Raw genomic sequence first — 20,100 nt, forward strand, 5'->3', positions numbered from 1 at the left:
GCCCCTGGGTTAAAGTGTATTAATTTCTTAGCCAGTAGTATCCAAGGGAGTGATTTGGTCAGCGTGATATCTGGCCACCTTTGATTCCCCATCCTGAAAGACCAGATACCCATTTACAGCTGAGTCAGCTAGAGACAGCCTTTGACATGATTCCAGAACCAGGTCTTAAACTCATATGGTGTCTTAACTGCTTTGTCACCACACCCTTATGGAGCACTTATGCAAAGAGTTGCATTTTCACCTGCCCCCGATGTAAAAGTTTTAACATTAGTATATTTTGGCAGCTGTAATACTAAGATGTCTTTTCAGCGTTTTGCTCGGTTGTCTTCATTACCTTCTGTTTCTTCCTGGTTTAGCTGTTTCTCTGGAAAATTCTTTCTTGGATAATGAAAGTATGACTTAATATAAAATGTATTCCAGAGCTCTAGTTTAAAGCCTTACTGGTCATGATACTTCCCTCTCTCTGAATACACCTTTCCTCCCCCCCACCCCCCACATAAACTATAAAAGGAAGCCCCTGCTGGGTTTCATATTTCATACATAAATAGAACCTTCCATGTAAGAGCATATAAGCTAAAATGAAATGAAACACTCAGGTGGAATTAGTGTAGTAACACTGACATGACATATTAGCCATAATAACAAAATGTTGCTATGCTGATAGTTCTGTTTAGCAATGAATGGCAGAAGTTCTGACATGCATTAGGAATAATCACATTCTGACTAAAACTACATGACACCTGGTACATGCTAATTGATACGGATTTGCAGTTTTCACTCTTAACACATTGACATAATGCAGTGTAACATCTGCAAGAAGCATCTTGGCACAGTGCGTTATTCTTCAGGTGCATCTGTTGCAGTCAACACAGAATTAGATCCTCAAAACACTATAGGATGAAATGAAACAAAACTGTCTGGAAGCATAGTGAAGGGTACAAAAAAGGATGGCTCTTTCATATTTTTCTTTTAAAAAGCAAGTAAATGCATTAAAATCAGTCTCAGAAATAAGTGACTGTGGAAATGATGCTGTATCCTCTACAATTCCTGTTAACCAGAGATCCTGCATGGATTTAATTTTTGGAAGAAGTCTGGATTATTTTTTGGCTTTTTCCACTTCAAAATTACTATAACATGAGTACTCTTTTATTTTTACCCCTGAGTATCTGATGTACGAACTTCCTTTTAAAATCTCATTTCATTTTACTCTCAAATGCACAATTGTGTTCCTACCTAGAATTTAGCAAGCCAAATCTTAGTCTAAAATCAGTTGGGTTTTTTTCTAATCGGGATTTAGGGGGAAAATGCACTGCTCAGTTGGTTTTTAATTTTTTATTAGTGGATCCTGGCTATGGGAAGAAAATAGATTTCAATAGGTTTTAAGATAAAGATCTGAGTTTTTTTCCCTAAATATGTAATATTGACCACTGGTTCACTAACGTTACCTCTTAAGGACTTTGTCTGGTTGTACCTGCATTGGATAGGCAGACATAACAATCATATGATATCAAATTATACCAGTATAAGATGCAACTTCTGTCTGCATGCTCCTGTACCAGTACAAGTGTAGCAGAATCATCACTCCTTTTAACCTTTGTTCTTTCAAGGTTAATGATCTAGCAATTTAACTAAACTTGTAGTGCTTCAGGAGCGTGCAGACCAGTTGGACTGTAACAGCTATTCCATGCTTCTGTCAGCCCTTCCTCCCCTTTTAAAAAGGGGTAAAAGTTACTTTTTTCTATAACCTATCATATGTGTATTCCTTTTGAAATAGCGTTCATTGTTGTTTGATCTTTTCCCTATAGAATTCTTATTCATCTAAAACATTCTGGCAACATAAAACTAGCAATTTCAAGATTATTAAAACAGTAACGTATACATCACAGACATTTATATGAAGCTGTTTTCTAATTAAATATTAAAACATGAATTCATTCTGGAAACTACTTAAGTTCAGGATTTTATTAATCCTATATGCTTAATTACATTATATTTCTGTTTAGTTTTAAAGAAAATTACTTTAATAGTTATACAGGTACACGTCACTTAATATCATCCCAGTTAATGCTATTTTGTTATTATGTTGCTGATCTATTAGAGAACATACTTGTTTAGAGTTGCTCAATGTTTGGTTATAATGTTTAGCTGCTGCCTGCTAGTAGGTAACTACTGTGATGTAATTGGATTCCCTTAACATGGTTTTGCTTAGTCACATTTTTCAAGAACATAACTATGATGTTAAGTGAGGAGTAGCTGTGCATTTTAAATATCAGGGTAGCTTAAGGCATGCAGTGTTACTTATTTTATAAAGTATCGCTAAAATACACATGCTGCAATTTTACTAAGCTCCATATATTTGCAACATACTTTTCTATGATATCATTTTATAGAGGTGCTAAGATGTTCTATTTAAAAATGCCTGATAGCATATTGTGAATTTGAGTCTATTATGATAATATTTCTTAGTGCACATCATATTTGCTATATATATCATATTATAAGAATAAATTAAGAATCTTTATGTTCATATATTGGTCACCAATAGCATTTTAAGCGTAAGATTGTGGCTGGCTTTAATTCAGTTGCATTTCTTAAAACACATGAAATAGATACAGTATTCATTATAAAACTGTTTATAACTCTATATATCCCAAACTTGAAATTGTAAAAATTCTGTCCAGTTAAATTTTAAAATACTTTGTCATTTGTGGTTGATGTCTTAAGGTTGAAACTGTTCACTGCCTCTTTCTTTCCCCCTTCCTCCTCCCCCCTGGAATAATTGCCACCTGAGTCTGTTTAAAAATTCGATTCTTTTATTATAACCATAAAAATGATTATAATAGTGTGGCGTCTTTGACTGGTATTGGTAGTTTGGTATTTCACCATACTCTGTAGGCCCTGTCTTTTAGTTAAATATATGTAGACTATTATACTCATTGGGTGCATCTACATATGCCTTAGGGTGCTTTTCCTAATGCACATTAAATTTAGTACCTCCAGTGTGAGGTACTAAGCAAATACACATTAGACTGACTTAATGCACAGTAACAAATGAGCACGGTTTTTAAGTGACGCTTAAAGCTCAGTAAACTATTTTCCTGTGCATAAGAATAATAACACAGTTTTTTTGCGTTGCTTTAATGCACAGTACAATAGGCTGCTGTGCATTAAAGCACAGGTTTAGATGTGCCCATTGGATTCCAAATTACTGGAAGGATGTGTTTCTGCTACTTGAAGGTTTGGAGTCCCTGGCTTTGTAAAACTGATGTGTTCATTCTGTGAGATCCAGAAAATCTCTGTAATGCTCGATTTACTACACATTGCAATTTAAGATGGTTTAAATCCATCCTTTTTTCCCCCCAAGTTTTACACAGACATTGAAAATAACTTTAGTTTAAGGAAATTAGGTTATGCTACTTAACATGCAGAAAAAACAAATTCTCTTAATTTTGTAACCTTTGTGTATTTTCACTAACAAAGGTCTGATTTCTTTTGTCCAGGGGAAGACTATCAGAGAATCGAATTTGGTGTTAATGAAGTTATTAATACAGAGTCATCTGTGCTGAATAACACCGACTACAGTATTTCAAGCACTCTGAATCCTCAGGCTCCAGAATTTATTCTTGGTTGTGCGCCTACCCAAAAAACTTCCGATGACATCCTTGATGAAACTAACTACAACTCCATTGACTGCCAGTTTAGTGATCCTGCCCTTGCTTTGGATAGCAGTTCTAATGCTGAAAACGATGGCTTATCTGGGGGCCTTGGACAAAGGGAGCGTAAAAAAAAGAAGAAAAGACCCCCTGGATACTACAGTTACTTGGAAGATGTCAGCGATGGCATGGTTCCCACAGAGGCTCTTGTCAACGGCCATGCAAATTCTTCAGGACTGAATAGTATAAGCACAGAGGATACAGAACTTGCAGGAGACATAGCATCATCTGTCACGCCAAGGACTTGTAACAGCCCAGAAAATTCTGTGGACTTCATTAGTGAAGCTGTGTCTGATGATTCTGTTTCTAGTGCACTAGATAATACCAGGACTGCAGGGCAGCCTGAGGTATGCAGTGTTACTAATTCTGAACAGTTTTGCATCCCCTCAGAGACTGGCAGGGATAGCCCTTTAAGGACAGCTGTTGTACAGCCTTTTGCTGGTACTGATACTACTGAGAGTCTTGGTGTTACTAATGGACAAACACTTGAATCCTCTGGTGAGGGTACAGCTGCCAATGGTGTAGAATTGCACACTGTGGAAAGCACTGACTCAGACCAAGCTAAGCCTGAGGATGCTTCACCTACTACTGAGGCACCAGCCCCGGTTGCAGGATCTGCCCCTGTTAATCAGCCTACAAAATCGTGGGCTAGTCTTTTCCACAATTCCAAGCCCTCTGCTTCCACATCTGTGGCCTATGTTGAGACTAAATATACCCCTCCTGCCACTTCTCCTGTGGTCCCTGAAAAACAGGTTGAAGTCAAAGAGGGGCCTGTTCCAGTTGCAGAGGATCCTGTAGCCATAAAGATTGCAGGTATAGTTAACACACTAGAGCGGATGTTGCAGTAGAAGGATAACACATTTCTGTCTTTAAAAAGTGCACAGTATTGAGAGAAGAAAAAACCTACACTGCTACAATATTAAGGTTGATGATTTTAACTGCACAAATTAAAAAAAAAAAATCAGATGGTTATTTTAACGCTTGGAGCATGCAATGCAATAATGTATTACTTAACCAAAGTATGGCAATATCAGTTGCTTATATGAAGCATTTAGCTAAAGTGAGCAGTGATTTAAATATAACAGTAGAGATTTTAAACAGTTTGTAGGCTTGCTGCAGAGGAGAAAGGTTTTATTTGTATATTTTAGCTGGTGTCTTGTTCCTAGTGATTGTGATTTATTATGCATGTATTCAAAAGAAGAAAGTTCAGACACCTTACAGTAAGGGTAAGGAATTCAATTAATAATGATATTATCTTGACCATAAAATTGGATAAACATAGTTCTTGATTTTTAAATAAAAATGAAAAACATTGTTTCAGGAAGCTGTGAAAATCTATCTGCATTTGTGTGAATGTTTCATTCCCAAAATCTGGAGACAGATTCTTCAACATGATAAACCCAAAATAAGCATCTTGTGTTAAAACTGTTGTTGCTGATCTGAGAATAAGAAACCTCGGTCCAAATGACACTTTTCAGAGGAGATTACAAAGCACAGAAAAATATGCGTTTTGATCAAAGGTGCCATTACATAATAGCTCAAAATATTTAAAGAATATGTAAAGGAATCTGATTTAGTAATTCTTTGTCACTCTGTGATGGATGTTTATAATACAAATGTTATCACATGAATCTGCAATATTTATATAAAAAAGTGCATGAGTCCTGCTGAGGTAAATTCACTTTATACGTAAACTGAGCAGAAGTGAAAAGACTCTTTCAGGTGAAAGATTGTGAGCATTACTCTGGAACATTTCACCTCAAAACAGTTCCCTAAAAAAAAGGACTGCCGAAGGAGCTCAGAATAGTCAGGTGCTTTTTTTGTAGTTGTTTTTTTTTGTCAGAGTGGTTTTCTTTAAGGCTTTGAACAGTACTCTCAATTGCTGATAAAATGTATGTTCCACAGATTTCTTCCTGCCTCTTCCTAGAAGAGGGCTTAGACCTTGCTTAATTCATACCTAAACAAAACAACCCACCTAAGACGAGCATCAAGCCCAGCCTTGCTTAGCTTTTAAACCAAATGAGATCAAATATAGTCAGTCCTTCAAAGAAATGGCTGTTTAAAGGCCACTGTCAACTTGAAAATGATTCTTCAATCGCATTTTTTATCAAACTGATACCGTAACTTCTAAAAGATTAAAATGTTTTCTGTAGTAATGGCTTTAGTTGAAAACAGATTATTATGTACAAATGATCTTGAGTGTATGGGTTCACATGTATGTACTTAAACTACAAAGTGTCTATCATGCTTTTATGCTCTAGGTAGTGAACTTTGGCTATTAAATCACTTTATGTTAAATATTAAATTAGAAGCAGTAGCCTGAGATTACAGGCATCATATTGCCTTTCTCTAGTCACTTGAGCTTTTAGCTTGCATGAGCAAAATGTGTTTGTCTGAAGGGGAAAAGGAATGAACTAAATCATACTTGAATAGACTCAACCCCTCATAATACTACATGTATGGAACCAGCAAACGCCTGTGGTATTAAGTGGAGATGACGGTAGCTGAAGTTGCATGCAGCTGGTGCTTATTCATTTTCCGATGGCTTTACAAAGAGCAGTGCCTCACAACTAAACTTGAGGGTGATTAGAATTTCTACCCTGTCCCTTTCGTGTATTTATGTGAACTTATATAATGTCCACATGTGCCATTTATTTAATATCTAACAGGACCCATAAAAATTAAGGTCTTTAAAAAAAATTAGAAATTAATGAACTGAAGGAAGAATGGTATAGTTAGCAATAATCTTGCTTTGAGCAAGGGTCTGGACTAGATGACCTAGGGTGGTCCTTTCCAGCCCTACTTTCTTATCCTATAGTTGCAACAGGCATGTTAGATAATGGTACCTTTTTAAAATGAGCCTTTTCACAGGCATTTCTATCTGCAGCACATTTATCTTGCCACATGTTCTCGTGCTTCAAGAAACTGAAGACTGCTAAACATGATTCACTTTTTTCCAGCAGATTTTTTTTACCACTGATTTTGGAAGGGGGGATTAAAAAAAGTCAAGGTGCATTGACTTAGTATGCAGTCTACCTTTAAAATGGAGTTTCAGGTATGCTGATGATAATTGGGAAGGACTGTTCAAGTCTAGGAATACATGTCAGACTAAAACCTTTGAGTCTTAAATTAGGCCTTGCCATTTTTTGTTTAAAAAAGCAGAATTTTTAATAAATCCTGTACTACTGTTTTTTTGCCACCAGGTGGGAGCAGAGACTTTTTGGTTTGTAATATGCTAACATAACATGGTTTTTCTTCCATTTCTTTTGCAATTTGGCTTCTTGATAACTCTACTTTTACACAGGGGACATCTGCAATACAGATCATTTTCCAAAAGGAGACAGTCTTTAATTAGAGATTACTTACTTGTGATGCCATTACAGCTCTAACTTTGAGCTATAATTATAAAGGACAATCAACATAAGATCTAAACCACCCTATTAAAACTCTTCCACTGTCATATATTTCGAGAAAGATAATGATGTATATTGGCTGTTAAATGTTGGAAGACATTTTGAATCTGTTTTGGACAGCAAATACATTAAGCTAGTTTGGGGTGTGTATGCTTTATATATACATGTAAAATATGAAAACACATTTCACAGTATGCCTTGTCTGGGGGCAGGGACACACTTAAAACTGTTCATTCACACAACTTGATGGATTTGCTGTTAAATGAAATGAAGCATTTGCCTTAGAAACTGCCAGAATAGAGCTGAAATTAATATTGGAACTGAAGTATTGCGCAGGTGGAAACGTAAATATAATTTCTTACTATTTTTCACAAAAAAGGGTTAATAGTAATCAGAAACTCAACAGTGTTTTTTTTTAAATGTAGGAATAGGATTGCAGGTTGCAGGGTGAGGGAGGAATCATTGAATAAGGTAAAAATAAGGTGATATATTCAACAAATTAAATGTGCAATTTATAAGCATCTAAATGATAGTAAAGTGATAAATGTGGATTTAAAAAAATTAATTGTTTTAAATTCAGCCTAATTTTATTACTTTGGCAAGATAACTGACTAGTAAATAAGAGAGAGCAGATCTGAAATAAGTTGACTTCAAAGGGATTTTTAATACTCGTATGGATTTCTTGTAAGCAAAAAATATCTGGCATAGATGAAATCATGATGAGTTTAGCATGCTGGTTGTAAAAGGCAGGGTAGAGATGCACCTTATAGACTAAGATACACACATACATATTTAGTGTGTATGCATATGCGTATCTTAGTCTATAAGGTGCATCTCTACCCTGCCTTCTGCCTGACTTCAGACTAATGGCTAACTCCTTCACACCAGTTGTAAATCTGTACTCATGGTTCCTTATGGCTTACTGTTGAACTGGAAGGGCATTTCAGGTTAGGACGCTCGGCAGAGGTCTGCGCTGAGTCTGATTCTGCCTGCGATTTTTATTAATGACCTGGCTGATGAAGTAAAAAGTACACTTATAAATTTGGTGACACTAATCGAAAGATGTTGAAGGCACTTTAGGGGACAGGATTAACATTCAAAATGATCTTGATAAAATGGATAAATGATTTGAAATGACCAGATGCATTACCATACTTAGGAAGGTACAGTTGAATATCTGGGTGTTGTATTGGATCATAAAATGAAATATTAATAATTTGTGGTGCAGTTGTAAGAAGGACAAATGCCACTCTAGATAAACTAATAGAAGTGCCTTTGTTAGGGCTCAGAAAGCAATTATTCTGTTCTGTTTGGTCCTAGGCTGGTGTTATCTGGCATATCATGTCCAGTTTTTAGGCACTGTACTTTCAAATGTGGACAAATTTGAGAGAGTCTGGAAGAGAAATGAATAAAAATGTAGAAAATTACCTATGACAAATGGATGGAAAAACTAATTGCTCTAGAAGGGCAGATTGAAAGATGGGAAATCACAGTTGGGTCTGTAGAAGTTATAAACAAGGCAGTTATTAATTGCCATCCAGCATTATTATGGATAGAGCCAAAAGAAATTGGGTTGACTTTTTTTCCAGCAAGGATTTAGCTTACATTGTTAGGAGGACATTTCTTGCTAAAAAGCTTTTTAAGGATTGTGTTGCAATCATAAGATGCTTAAAGTTTTTGTTTGTAAATAGTTTACTTCTATGAAAGTATTGCTTTAAATAAGTGACTGACAACTCTTTCCAGTGCTTGATCACATTTTACAACATGGGGTCAGTATCTCCCTCTTATTTTACTCAGAAAGGGGAAAAAAGTGTATAATCCTTTTTCCTCCTGTCACTCCCTCAGAGCAAGAACTCATGCTCCAAAATATTCATTTTTGTTTTGAAACATGATAGAAATTGACTTAGTAGTCATTTTGAGTTGAGTAATTTCTGCCTTTTTCCTTGATTGACTGAAATTAGAATTTAAATGTGTGTGTGTGTAACTACAAAGAATAAGTTATGATAGTATGATTATCAAATTAGTCTTAACAAAAGGCTGCTAAAAGTTTGAGAAAATGAGATGTGAGTGATGTTTTAAGAAGATGGGGGCGGGGTGGAATAAACATTTTTTTCCAGATTTCTAACTAAAATAGTGTTTACTATTAAAAGGGAACAGTACAGTGTTTAGCTTACCCTAAGAACCAGAATTGCAAAGAATACAAGGAAGTATGTTTATGTGTTTATGAAACTTCAGCTTCTGTTTATACTTTTGATTTTTTTTTTCTGTTCATTAGGTTTGGAAGCAAGATGCTAGATTTAGCGTGATAATTGGGTTTTAACACAGCAGTTATTGGAGGTATAAAATACCCAGTGTTATAATGGACATCTCTGGTAGAAATTCCAAGAAATAAGCCTGTAAGCATTCCCACCTCTAAAGGAAAATTTGTGTGGCAAATATTCTAAGACTAAATCATTAGCTACAGCTTCTGAAACATTTCAGCATTAACCAGTTAGGTAACATTAGCATACAGAATCTCTTTAAACAACGTTTTATCACAAATGTATGTGTCAGCGTCTAAAAGCTGTAGTCTTTCCATTTAGGGCCAGTCTATACATGCAGGTAAAAGTGCGATAGGATCTAATGTGCAACCCACACAATTGCACCTCCTGCCATGCCACATGTGCATGGTAGAAGGTGTGATTGTGGGATCACTAATCAGATCCCATCATGCCTTACTGCTGATACAGGACGGGCCTGACCTTGGGCTCTCCCTGCACTGGCAAGAAGCAAGTTCCTGCAGTTGGGAGCTTTCTGAGCTGACAGGGTTCCCAGCTGCAGGGGTGCTCCAGCCACCCCTGCAGCTGGGAGACCACAGCAGTTGCTGTCCCCCAACTGTGGGTGTTCATGGAGCACCCTGGCAACGCAGATTTCGGCACCTGCAGTCTCCCAGCTTCAGGGGCATAGGCTACACATGCAAATTAAAGCTGGATAGAAACCAGCTACTAAGTTATTACACATTTTCCAGCAATAACTATCGCTTGTTGGATCTTTTTAAGGCACCATAGTTAATTTGCAGATGTAGCCAGTCTGAATACATTGCAAAGTTTTACCAGGTAAATGTGTAATAGATGTAACGTGTACAGAGGGCCTTTATATATTTTAGATGGTTTTACTTTCCTGATGCTAGATATAGTTAATAATCAGATTGGTGAAGGATTTAAATATTCTGAAATTTCCATTCTGTTTTCTCTTGATAAGAGTGAATTTGTCACAAAATCACTAAATTAGCATTACAGAGTAATCCTGTTAATGAAGAAGTATGATCTAGCAGAGCATTCTGTGTGTAAAAGGACTTGGCTTTTGTTCACAGTTCTGCTGTTTACCTGCTGTGTATTCTTGAGCAAGTTGCTTCACTACTTAATGCCTCTGGTTTTCCAGTAACATCTTTTTATTCTTTTGGATGCATCTGGCCTATTTAATCCCAGCTGTGAAGATTTTGATGGAATGCCTACATTTTTAGTTAGGGTTGCTCCCAGGCCCACCATGCTCTGACCCATGTCTGCCAGTTGCCCACATTACAAACTCACAGGCTTATGGCTGGAAGGTTAAAACTAGATGTTGCCAAATGAAGTGGATCACTGTGCTGCAATGCAGCTAATCTGCTTCACAGGGTGAAACACATTGCCTCTTCTCCCACCCTTGGTACAGGACAAGGGGTAATGTGATCTCCCAGCTTTCCTTGCCCAGCCATACCCGGGCCATGGGTCTGGCTGAGCTGGGAAAGTGCCGCAGAGGTAACAGACGCCTGCCTTAATAAACCAGCAAAATCTTATACCACCTTTTGCTCTGCCACTGATTTTCCTTTCATGTGGTGTGACAGAGGAAATCGGCGTCTGTTTGTTCAGCATTTGTGCTGCCATAAAAAATTTTATGGGGGCACAAATGAAACATCAGGCAATGTCTGGTTCATATTTCCTGACATACTTCCAGCCAGATTCCCTTCCTAGCCTACGCCTTGTCTTAGGTGTGTTCTGTGTCTACTCAACCTAAACCAGATTGAAATACAGGGAGTCTGCTTGTGACCTTTTTGCATCTATTTCCTGTGTCCGCTGATGTGATCTCAGCATAGTACAGAAGGAAATGCGGCGGGGCAGCATGAGTCCTCGAAGGGCACTGCTTGGGTTTCCAGTTGCCTTTCAGTGGGCCTTCCTAGGAATTAGTCTGCCTGCTACTTCTCTCTCCTTCTGTGTTTCACATGCATAACAGCAAAAAAATATTGGGGGAAGAGCAGTTTGTGTGGTTCAGCGCAGTTGCGGGCAATCCTAGAGTTGCCCAAAATAAGAGGTATAGAAATACCCATAGTGTTTGATGATATATTTATACAGTGCCTAGCACTTTGTGGTGCCAGTTTAGTTTGGAGCCAAATGCTACTGTAATAAAAATAACAGTAATTTTCTCTTATTATGGAGGTGTATTTGCTTAAGTTCCACATTTCATTTTGAACATTTGTTGCCATCGTTCAAGTTTTAAACATCTCAGGTTTTGGAAACAACTTCCTGCCTAGTTTCCTATTACAGGTTCCTGAGTAAGGAACAAGACTTTCAAAAGTGCTCAGTCCCGGTTGTTCTCGCTGTTGCAAATTTGGTCACTTTTTTTTTTTTTTTTTTTTAAGTGCCCCAGTTCTGGATCCTGAACAATTTTCAAGAGCTGACTCAAGTTTTTAAAAGTTACGCCACTGCTGAGACATTTGAAAGAGAAAAAAAAAACAATGGGCAATATTTTATGTAGGTCAACGTTTTATACTTCCTCTGTGGCTCTAAAACAGCCAGCAGTTAACACAAACTTCCCAGAGCTGTGTTAACATTAATCCCTGTTGTTGCACAAAGATAGTTTTGGCATAAATCAGTGTTAAGTTGAAACTTCTAAACTAAAACAACTATCTCAGTTGGATTCCATTCAGACCAGGGGAGAAGCTTGCCACATGTTCTAGAAGATTAGTGCCAGAGTATTAAATTGATAAGAGTTACGTATTAAACCTCCCCTTTCCCCAAAGAAAAAAACCAATATACATGTTGCTATAAAAAGTAGTAATAACCATACCCAAATCCTGTAATAGTTTTAGAAGATTGTTAGAGTTAGAAAAGCTTTTGATATACCAGCCTTCACTCCTACTCAAAGTCAAGATGATCTTCCATGGAAAAAAGAATGTATATTTGATATCAATCTCCTGTTGCTCTTAAGAGGACTCTGAGGTATTAAAATCTGATGATTTTAAGAATCTTGATGGATAATTTTTACTATGATGAGATCTTTAAACTAATTTAACTCTCTCTTCTGCTGAATTTTATTTTTTCATTCTACAGAATTACTGGAGAATGTAAAATTAATACATAAACCAGTATCTTTGCAACCACGAGGGCTGATCAATAAAGGAAACTGGTGCTACATCAATGCTGTATCCTTATCTTGGAGAAATGAATTTAATTTAAGCTTATAAGTTTGTATATTATGGCAGTTGTCAAGTCAAGTTTGTTCTGTTTGCACAATAAACAATTCACATTAGATTAACAAAGTAATTCCTGGTTGCCTGCTCACTAGTATTTTTCTTTAAAAAAATATAAATGCACTTCAGCTATGATGCATGCATTAAAAAAAACTTTATATTTGCATAATAAAAGGAACAGGGAGGTATTCTGGTGAGGGTTGGTTTGTTTTTATTTTTTCTAAGAAAGCACCTACAGAAAATGTTATCTTTTGTTTTCCATATCCCTTCCTTTGCAGATGTTTCTGCTTTTTGTGTTGACAATACAGAATCAAAGAAAGTGAATGAAAATAAGTTACATAGGTACGTTGGGAACATAGGACTGGAAGGGACCTGCTTAATCATGGAATCCAGTTCCATTATAGACCAACTGTCATATGACCCTGTTCCTAAACTGCCAGGCTTAATCTTAAATCTGGCTAAATTGTTTGCCCCCCAGTACTTCAACTGGAGGGCTGTTACAGAAATTTTAATCCTCTGGTTATAAATTCTCTGATTTCTAGTGTACATTTATTCAAGGACAGGTTTGTGTCTCTTTGTTCTTGTGCCAGCGTTGGCCCTGTATTTTAAGTTGCTGATCTTCCTTGGTTTTTTGTCCATCTATGTAGTTAGAGAGAGCAGTCATATCTCCTTCCTGCCTTCATGTGCTTTGTAAGCACAGTCTTGAAAGGTAACCTGTGCATTCTCATGATCATTCTGATTAGTCCTTTGCACCTGCTTCAGTTTGGGAGTCTTTCATGAGCATAGGCAGAATTGTATACAGTATTTCAGATGAGATCTCTTCCGCTGCCTTGTTGAAAGGTGTTAATTGTACCTTCAGTTTGCAGGAATGCATTTTCTCATACATTCCAGCTTCTAGTTTGCTTTTTTTAGGACCATATCACAATTACACATGGTCATTTTGTAAATGACTTCTAGTCCTAAATCTTTTTCTTCCTTATTTCCAATTGATATGCCTCCATTAATTTTTGGCTTTCCTAGTAATAGTCAAGGCATTGATTCTTGGGACTTTTTGAGGGTGAAAAGCTGTCTTACGTTCTGTATTCACTTTGTCTTCTTCCCATCTGCTCTTCAGAAAACCTGAAAGGTCTTACCATTTATAAACTCTATCTTTTTTTTTTTTAAAGACATTTTTATAGGTAATTGTTTTTACCTGTATTGTATTTTTTTCCTTGAGATGAAAGATTTGAAGTGTTTAAAAGACGTGAATAGATCGAAGCTAAGTCATGTTATGCTGTTAGGTTTTTTAATGTGATTTCTATGAATCAATTATTTAACAAGCTTGCATAATGTGTATTCATTAATTTTAATGTAATGATTGGATTGTCTATGTTTCTGATTCATTATTAAGCTTTAAAATTACTGGAGATTAAATATCTAATCTTGCTTTTGTGACTGTTTCCTTAATACTATTATACAGACATTGCAGGCCTTGGTTGCTTGCCCTCCAATGTATCATTTAATGAAGTCCATTCCAATATATTCAAAATCACAACGGCCGTGCACCTCAACACCAATGATAGACAGCTTGTAAGTAAACTGGTTACAAATTGTCAGCGACTCAGTTTACTTAAGTACATGAACTCAACCCAGTGTTTTAGCAAACCACTGTATTACTGCAGTTGAAGAAAACTGACACAGTAACATTTAAGACCCATAAATTACTGGGGATATTTTAGTTTAGTTTTTAAATGGCATTTTAATTTTATAGCCAACTTCTGATATTATTTACAGGCAGTCAATTTTCTACTATTTTATTTCCTGTGGATCAGCTTAGCTCAGAAAGATCATTTTGAATAAGCCGAAGGGGACTGAATCTGCAACATGGCTGTGTAATAAAGCTCAAAAACCCATTTAACCATTTTGTCTTTGGGAGACGAAGGATGGCCGTGTTAATTTTTGCGTTTTTTTTTTTTAATCTTACTAATGTGGCCTTGGGTTTTTTTGGACTTGTCAAGGACTACAAGGACTACTGTGATCTAATATTTTGATTGTTTTATCCGATAACTTATCCTGCACAAATAGTTTTTATGTAATATGCTGATGATGCCTAGATGGTCTTTCTGTCTCATTTCAGCGTTCGCCTGATGAATGAGTTCACTAATATGCCAGTACCTCCTAAAGCAAAACAAGGTGAGTTGGGAGTAAACACCTTCTTCAGAATAGATTTATATGTTAAATACTAAAAGCCAAGGGTGTCAAACATACGATCCCTTGGCTGGATCCACCCTATGGGTTGCTGGATCAACCCCATTTGCCAATCCCGGCCCCATGTGCTGCACACACTATGCCACTGGAGCAACCCTGCATATTGACTCTGAGGCTGGTCCGGATCGGGCTGTGCCAGAACCAGCACCCAGGGCCAGTCTGGTGAGGCACTGCAGACCAAGTGCATCCTATACTGGCCCTCCTATGCTGCATATGGCATTTATGGCCATTCTAGTCCTACCCACTGCATGCAGTGGCCCTGGGGCTTGCCCTGCATGTGGCATAGAGGTCTGGCACATGGGCTATATGCAGAGCCCCACCACAACAGCCCTGTGCATGGATTGTGGTGCAGCCCAATCTGGACTGGTTGTGGAGCCAGCATGTAGGGTTGGTTCAGTGGGGTGCTGCATGGCCCTGCCCCCCCTATACAGCCTGCAGCACTGGCTTCAGCCAGCACACACCCCATGGTGGCCCCACATGGTGTGGGCATAGCAAGCCCCAGGGCAGCGTGTACTATGTGCTGTGCATTGACTGGATCCAGATTGAACACCATGAGCTCTACATGGGGGATCAGTCCTGGTCTGGGTTGCAGACTAACCCAGTGACCATCATCCGGCCCATAGGCCAGAAGAGTTTGATACCCCACAGTAAGCTCGTGGTGCCGGGATCGTTTCTGTATGAAGTGCTTGCATCAATCAACCAAGTGCCATCCTTGTCAAGAGGATTAGCAACATGATGGGCAAGTGCTCTTCCTTTGGTTCAATCTGTTGTTAGTCTGGCCACTATTTACATGGAATCCAGTCCAGTCTTGTGTCCTTGTACCTTCTCTTTGGTTGACCCTCTTCCCTGGTATACAACCTTGTGTTATATCCTTTTGTTGCCTCTTTTCTGTTCAGTGCTTTTTCTTCCCATTTTGGAGCATAACAGAGAGAATCATCTCTTTGTTGCTTGTATAGTGCCTGACATAATATGGTTGGGATCTCATAAGTATTTGTTCTCCTCCTCCTCCTCCTTCCTTTCAGGCTCTATGGATCCTTGAGTTTCTTAGCTGCTCTTAGACTAATTCTACTGCTCTCTGTCAAAGGAATATTTCTCCCGTTAGAGAATTCATATTTATGAACTTTGACCTTTCCCAGTTACCACAATTACTTCTTGCTTGATTAAAAGGACATACGCTGCAAGCATTGCTTTTCTGCCTTAACTTGGACAGTCTACTGAAGTCATGGGATATATCTCTAACAGTATAAAGCAGTAGGGCTGTGCAAAACAGGCCCTATTCGATTTGGATTCAGATTTGGTCCCCGATTTGATTCGGCCAAATCCAAACCTGAAGATTCGATGCTGGTTTGGCAAATCAGCAATTCGGACACAGACCCAGCTTAAAAGTTTTTTTTCTACATACCTTGAGGTAGCAGGCGCACCTTGTGATTACTGTGGTGCTGGGGCGCATGGAGCGTCCCACAGGAGCATGGGGGGCTCTCCAGCCTTCTCAGCAGCGAACCCGGAAGTGGACTGGAAGTAGTTCCGGGTCTGCCGAGGAGTGTACTGGGGGGCCTCCCTGTGCCTGGCTCAGCAATTGGCCACAGGGGGACCCCGAGTGCCCCCCAGCCCCAGGAGGCACCAGTCGCTGAGCCGGAGGGGTGTGAGGGGCCCCCCCTGCACGCTTTCCGGCAGACTAGGAAGTGGACCAGAAGTGCTCCTGGTCCACTTCCAGGTCTGCTGCTGAGCGCGCTGGGGAGCCCCCCATGCTTCTGTGGGATGCTGCATCTGCCCCAGCACCACAGTGTTCAGAGCTCCTGCTACCTAGAGGTATGTAGAAAAAAAAACATTTAAAGCTGTGTCTACATCCGAATCTGTCTGAATTGATTTGGAGGGTTCTGAATCGATTTGGAGAGAGAATTCGATTCAGATTTCGAGATTCAGCCACTGAATCGGACCGTCTCTCCGCCGAATCGAATCGGGGACCAAAGCTTCACATAGCCCTATAAAGCAGTACCCTGAGTTAACTACACACATTAGGAGGAAGCAGACTAGGTGCCTCAGCATGGCATATTCACTAGGTTAAAAAAATCCTGTTAAGAAATAGACCTAATTTGTTCTGATGCAGTTCTGTGCACTGATCTGGCTATTCGGTTTCTACTTAGAGAGCTACTGCACAGGGTGCTAGTTGAAATATTTCTGCTTGGTGGTGTTTTGCCCCATGTAGGCAAACCTTTGCATTTTAGTTTATTTACAGTCTTTGATTCTGCTCAACCACCCCAGTTCCTATTGGATCTTTTCTGTCATCATCATCCTCCCTTACAGACCCCCAGAATTTATCTTAGTATTTTTAAGGTAGTTGTCTGCCTGTTTTTTATCAGGGGCCTAAACTTTGCATCCAGGTGTAACAATACAGCCCTAGAGCAATCATTCCTGAGTTGTGCTTTAGTTTTTTTCCCTTACTTTACGTAATATAAATAAAAATTTTACAAATATGTGATTTCTATTAAAAAAATTAAAAATCTGTCACATGAATACATGAAGGGGGAAGAAGTAAGATCTTCCCTACTTTAATTACAATATCTTTTTCAGTTTCATTTTATCTCTAAATTCATTTTAGTCTGAATTTTTCTTAAAAAGAAAGATGTTTTTACTTGAGTAATTTATGCACATGTATTTCAGTATAATCCTGGATTAAATATGGTGAGTGTTTCATACTGTAAGGAAGCATGATGGAAAAGTCAGCTGTTCTAATAGTTTCCAAATAGGTTAGACATTTTGTGGTTTGTCTTAAAATTTCAAGCTTGAAAACAAGTGTCTTTTGCAATTGGTTAATTTTTTAGGTTACTAACTGTATTCTGGTAATGTCAACATAATGTTTGCGGCCAGAGCTGTGTATCAGTTTGAGCATTCAGTGTCAATAAGTATGGCTTTTTTCCTAGCAAATATAATGTAATGAGTGACTTCTTAGCTATAGAAGCACAAGCAGGGAGGTTTACTACTGGGTTCTCCGAGTACATAGTCGACACAGAAAATAGAGGAAGTAGTTCTCAAATTGTGAATTTGTCCTTGGTTTTTTTTTTTTCTGTGTGTACTTTCACATTTTTTGGTTAACATTACTTGGAAGAGCACAGAGACTACTGACATGTTTTAAAATACTGTTTGGTGTTTTCAGGTATTAGATGACTTCCTCATTAGAATGGATGTACATGATTCTTGAGAAGTTGCAGGGACAGGGAGCTGTCACTTAGAGAGCCTAGGCTTGATTTTAAGAAAAGCTCACTTCAGTTTTTTATGTTTAATAATAAGATTAGTTTAAGACCCTAAAAAGCTGCTGGTATACAAGATTCTTTAGCAAATACATATAAAAAATGCGTTTAAGATGCAGTTCTAAACACTGGTAAGTAAAATATTTGAAGTGGAACTGTAGGGCACCCTATGTGTAATTATGGTAGCTAGTAAAGTAGATTTATAAAAATATACTAATTTCACAGGAGAAGTCCCTGATTTAAAAAAAAAAAAAAAAAAAGAATTTTAATACAGAGTTGATTTTTCTCAGGTCAGACAAATTATAGATTTTTTTTTTATTTGTTAATTTTAACAGCTTGGTTATAGAAGAACATGATTCATCTACAATCTAAAGATGCTTTCACTTTTTAAACTTTCCACTTCACAATACCCTCCATATGGCTTATCTTCATATTATGTCATTTCTGTTTGCTTTGCAGCTTTAGGTGATAAAATTATGAGAGACATTCGGCCAGGAGCTGCTTTTGAACCTACGTACATTTATAGACTGTTGACAGTTATCAAGTCTAGTCTGTCAGAAAAGGTACTGTTTTAAATGTAAGCTGCTTATTTTGCAGTGTATATACAACAGATTATATCTGAAAGCAGTGGGTGCTCTTAAGATAATTTTTCTAAATAAAATAAAAACCATAAAATCGGTCACATGATGAAGTCTTATAAGAAGCTATAGTTGACATTAAGACTAGCTTTCAGCCTTAGGCTCTGAGTTGTGTTATGACAACCGAAATCAGATATAAAATTTATTTTCGTTTTTGAAATTTCCTGAAAATGGAAAGGATAGTGTCTTGTCTTATATCTACCGTTAAGTCTATGGACACTCGAAAGTAGTGTATTAATAGCTTAATCTTTTATTCAGGGCAGACAAGAAGATGCTGAAGAATACCTGGGCTTCATCCTAAATGGACTACATGAGGAAATGCTCATCCTAAAGAAACTTCTTTCTCCGCAGAATGAAAGTTAGTTTTCGTAGCAAGCTTACTTTTATTTTTTCAAATACTTAACATGTAAAGTGTTTATAGTTTTGAGTAGATAAAGGTGAGGCAGATGCATTTTCATTAAGGGGAGGGATTTGAACACGTGTTAGACTGATGGTAGAGTTCCACATGTGGCACAGCTCTAGAGGGAGCTTACGTAAGACAAGTGTATAACTTTTTTTTTGACTTTTCAAAATCTGCAGATAGGATAAAATGGGATTGTATTTGCAAAGTGTATTACTGACGAATATCTGTTGGAAAAGCATAAAAGTATTATGTCAAAGTAGTTATAGGGGGAAACATCTCACTCATACCTAACACGTCTACTGGCTATAAGGACTTGGTTTGAGAACAGTAAAGTAACTTGTTATTGAAGACATGAAGAGATTTCAACTGAGAAAATGATTGCAAGTAACTCAGTAGTACTTGTAAGTATAGCTGTGGTTTCCTACTACTCAGAATATCTGAACTGTGGTTGTCTGGCGTTTTTGGCCCTTTTCAAGACGGCACCGTAGTAAAAGAATATAATTGATCCGTGACTTCTGAACAACTATTGGTTAAGCTGTTCTTTCCTGTACCAGAAATTTGCGCAAACAAGCTCTAATAGTTTTGTATTTATTTATAACAAGGCATATTAATTGGTTTTGTTAGCGTCTTGCTGACAAGATAAAAATCCACAAAATTTTCAGTTTATTTTAAACAACTGACAAGGTTTCCAGGCAGCCTAGAAACAACAGAATTATATTTTATATTAACTTTTATTTTTATGTTTGGGTGCTCAATTTAGAAACAAACAAAAAATACTTTACAGTAGCCCGTTTTATCATCCTGTTTTGTTTTTAAAAAGAAATAAAAAATGGTCTGTCTATCTCTGTAAGTTCTCTCTAGCATAAAGCTATTAGTCTGTATTTTATTATACAGCTACACTCAATACATGAACTTTGAGTTTGGCACCTGTAAAGGAATATATTTGCTGAACC

At 37.6% G+C, this 20,100-nt stretch overlaps 1 protein-coding gene across 2 annotated transcripts in view; it reads left to right on the top strand.

Moving 5' to 3' along the window:
• USP10 (ubiquitin specific peptidase 10) overlaps positions 1-20,100 on the top strand; it is a 52,990-nt gene that overhangs the window by 15,542 nt on the left and 17,348 nt on the right. For both annotated transcript variants that reach the window (XM_025203095.1, XM_025203094.1), the window contains exons 4-9: positions 3,501-4,526; positions 12,472-12,563; positions 14,071-14,180; positions 14,728-14,783; positions 18,566-18,669; positions 19,003-19,102. In XM_025203095.1, coding sequence (XP_025058880.1) covers positions 3,501-4,526; positions 12,472-12,563; positions 14,071-14,180; positions 14,728-14,783; positions 18,566-18,669; positions 19,003-19,102 — 1,488 coding nt within the window. The remainder of the gene's footprint in view (positions 1-3,500; positions 4,527-12,471; positions 12,564-14,070; positions 14,181-14,727; positions 14,784-18,565; positions 18,670-19,002; positions 19,103-20,100) is intronic.

The sequence above is a fragment of the Alligator sinensis genome, unplaced genomic scaffold (assembly GCF_000455745.1).
Source record: "Alligator sinensis unplaced genomic scaffold, ASM45574v1 scaffold228_1, whole genome shotgun sequence".
Classification (NCBI taxonomy): domain Eukaryota; kingdom Metazoa; phylum Chordata; order Crocodylia; family Alligatoridae; genus Alligator; species Alligator sinensis.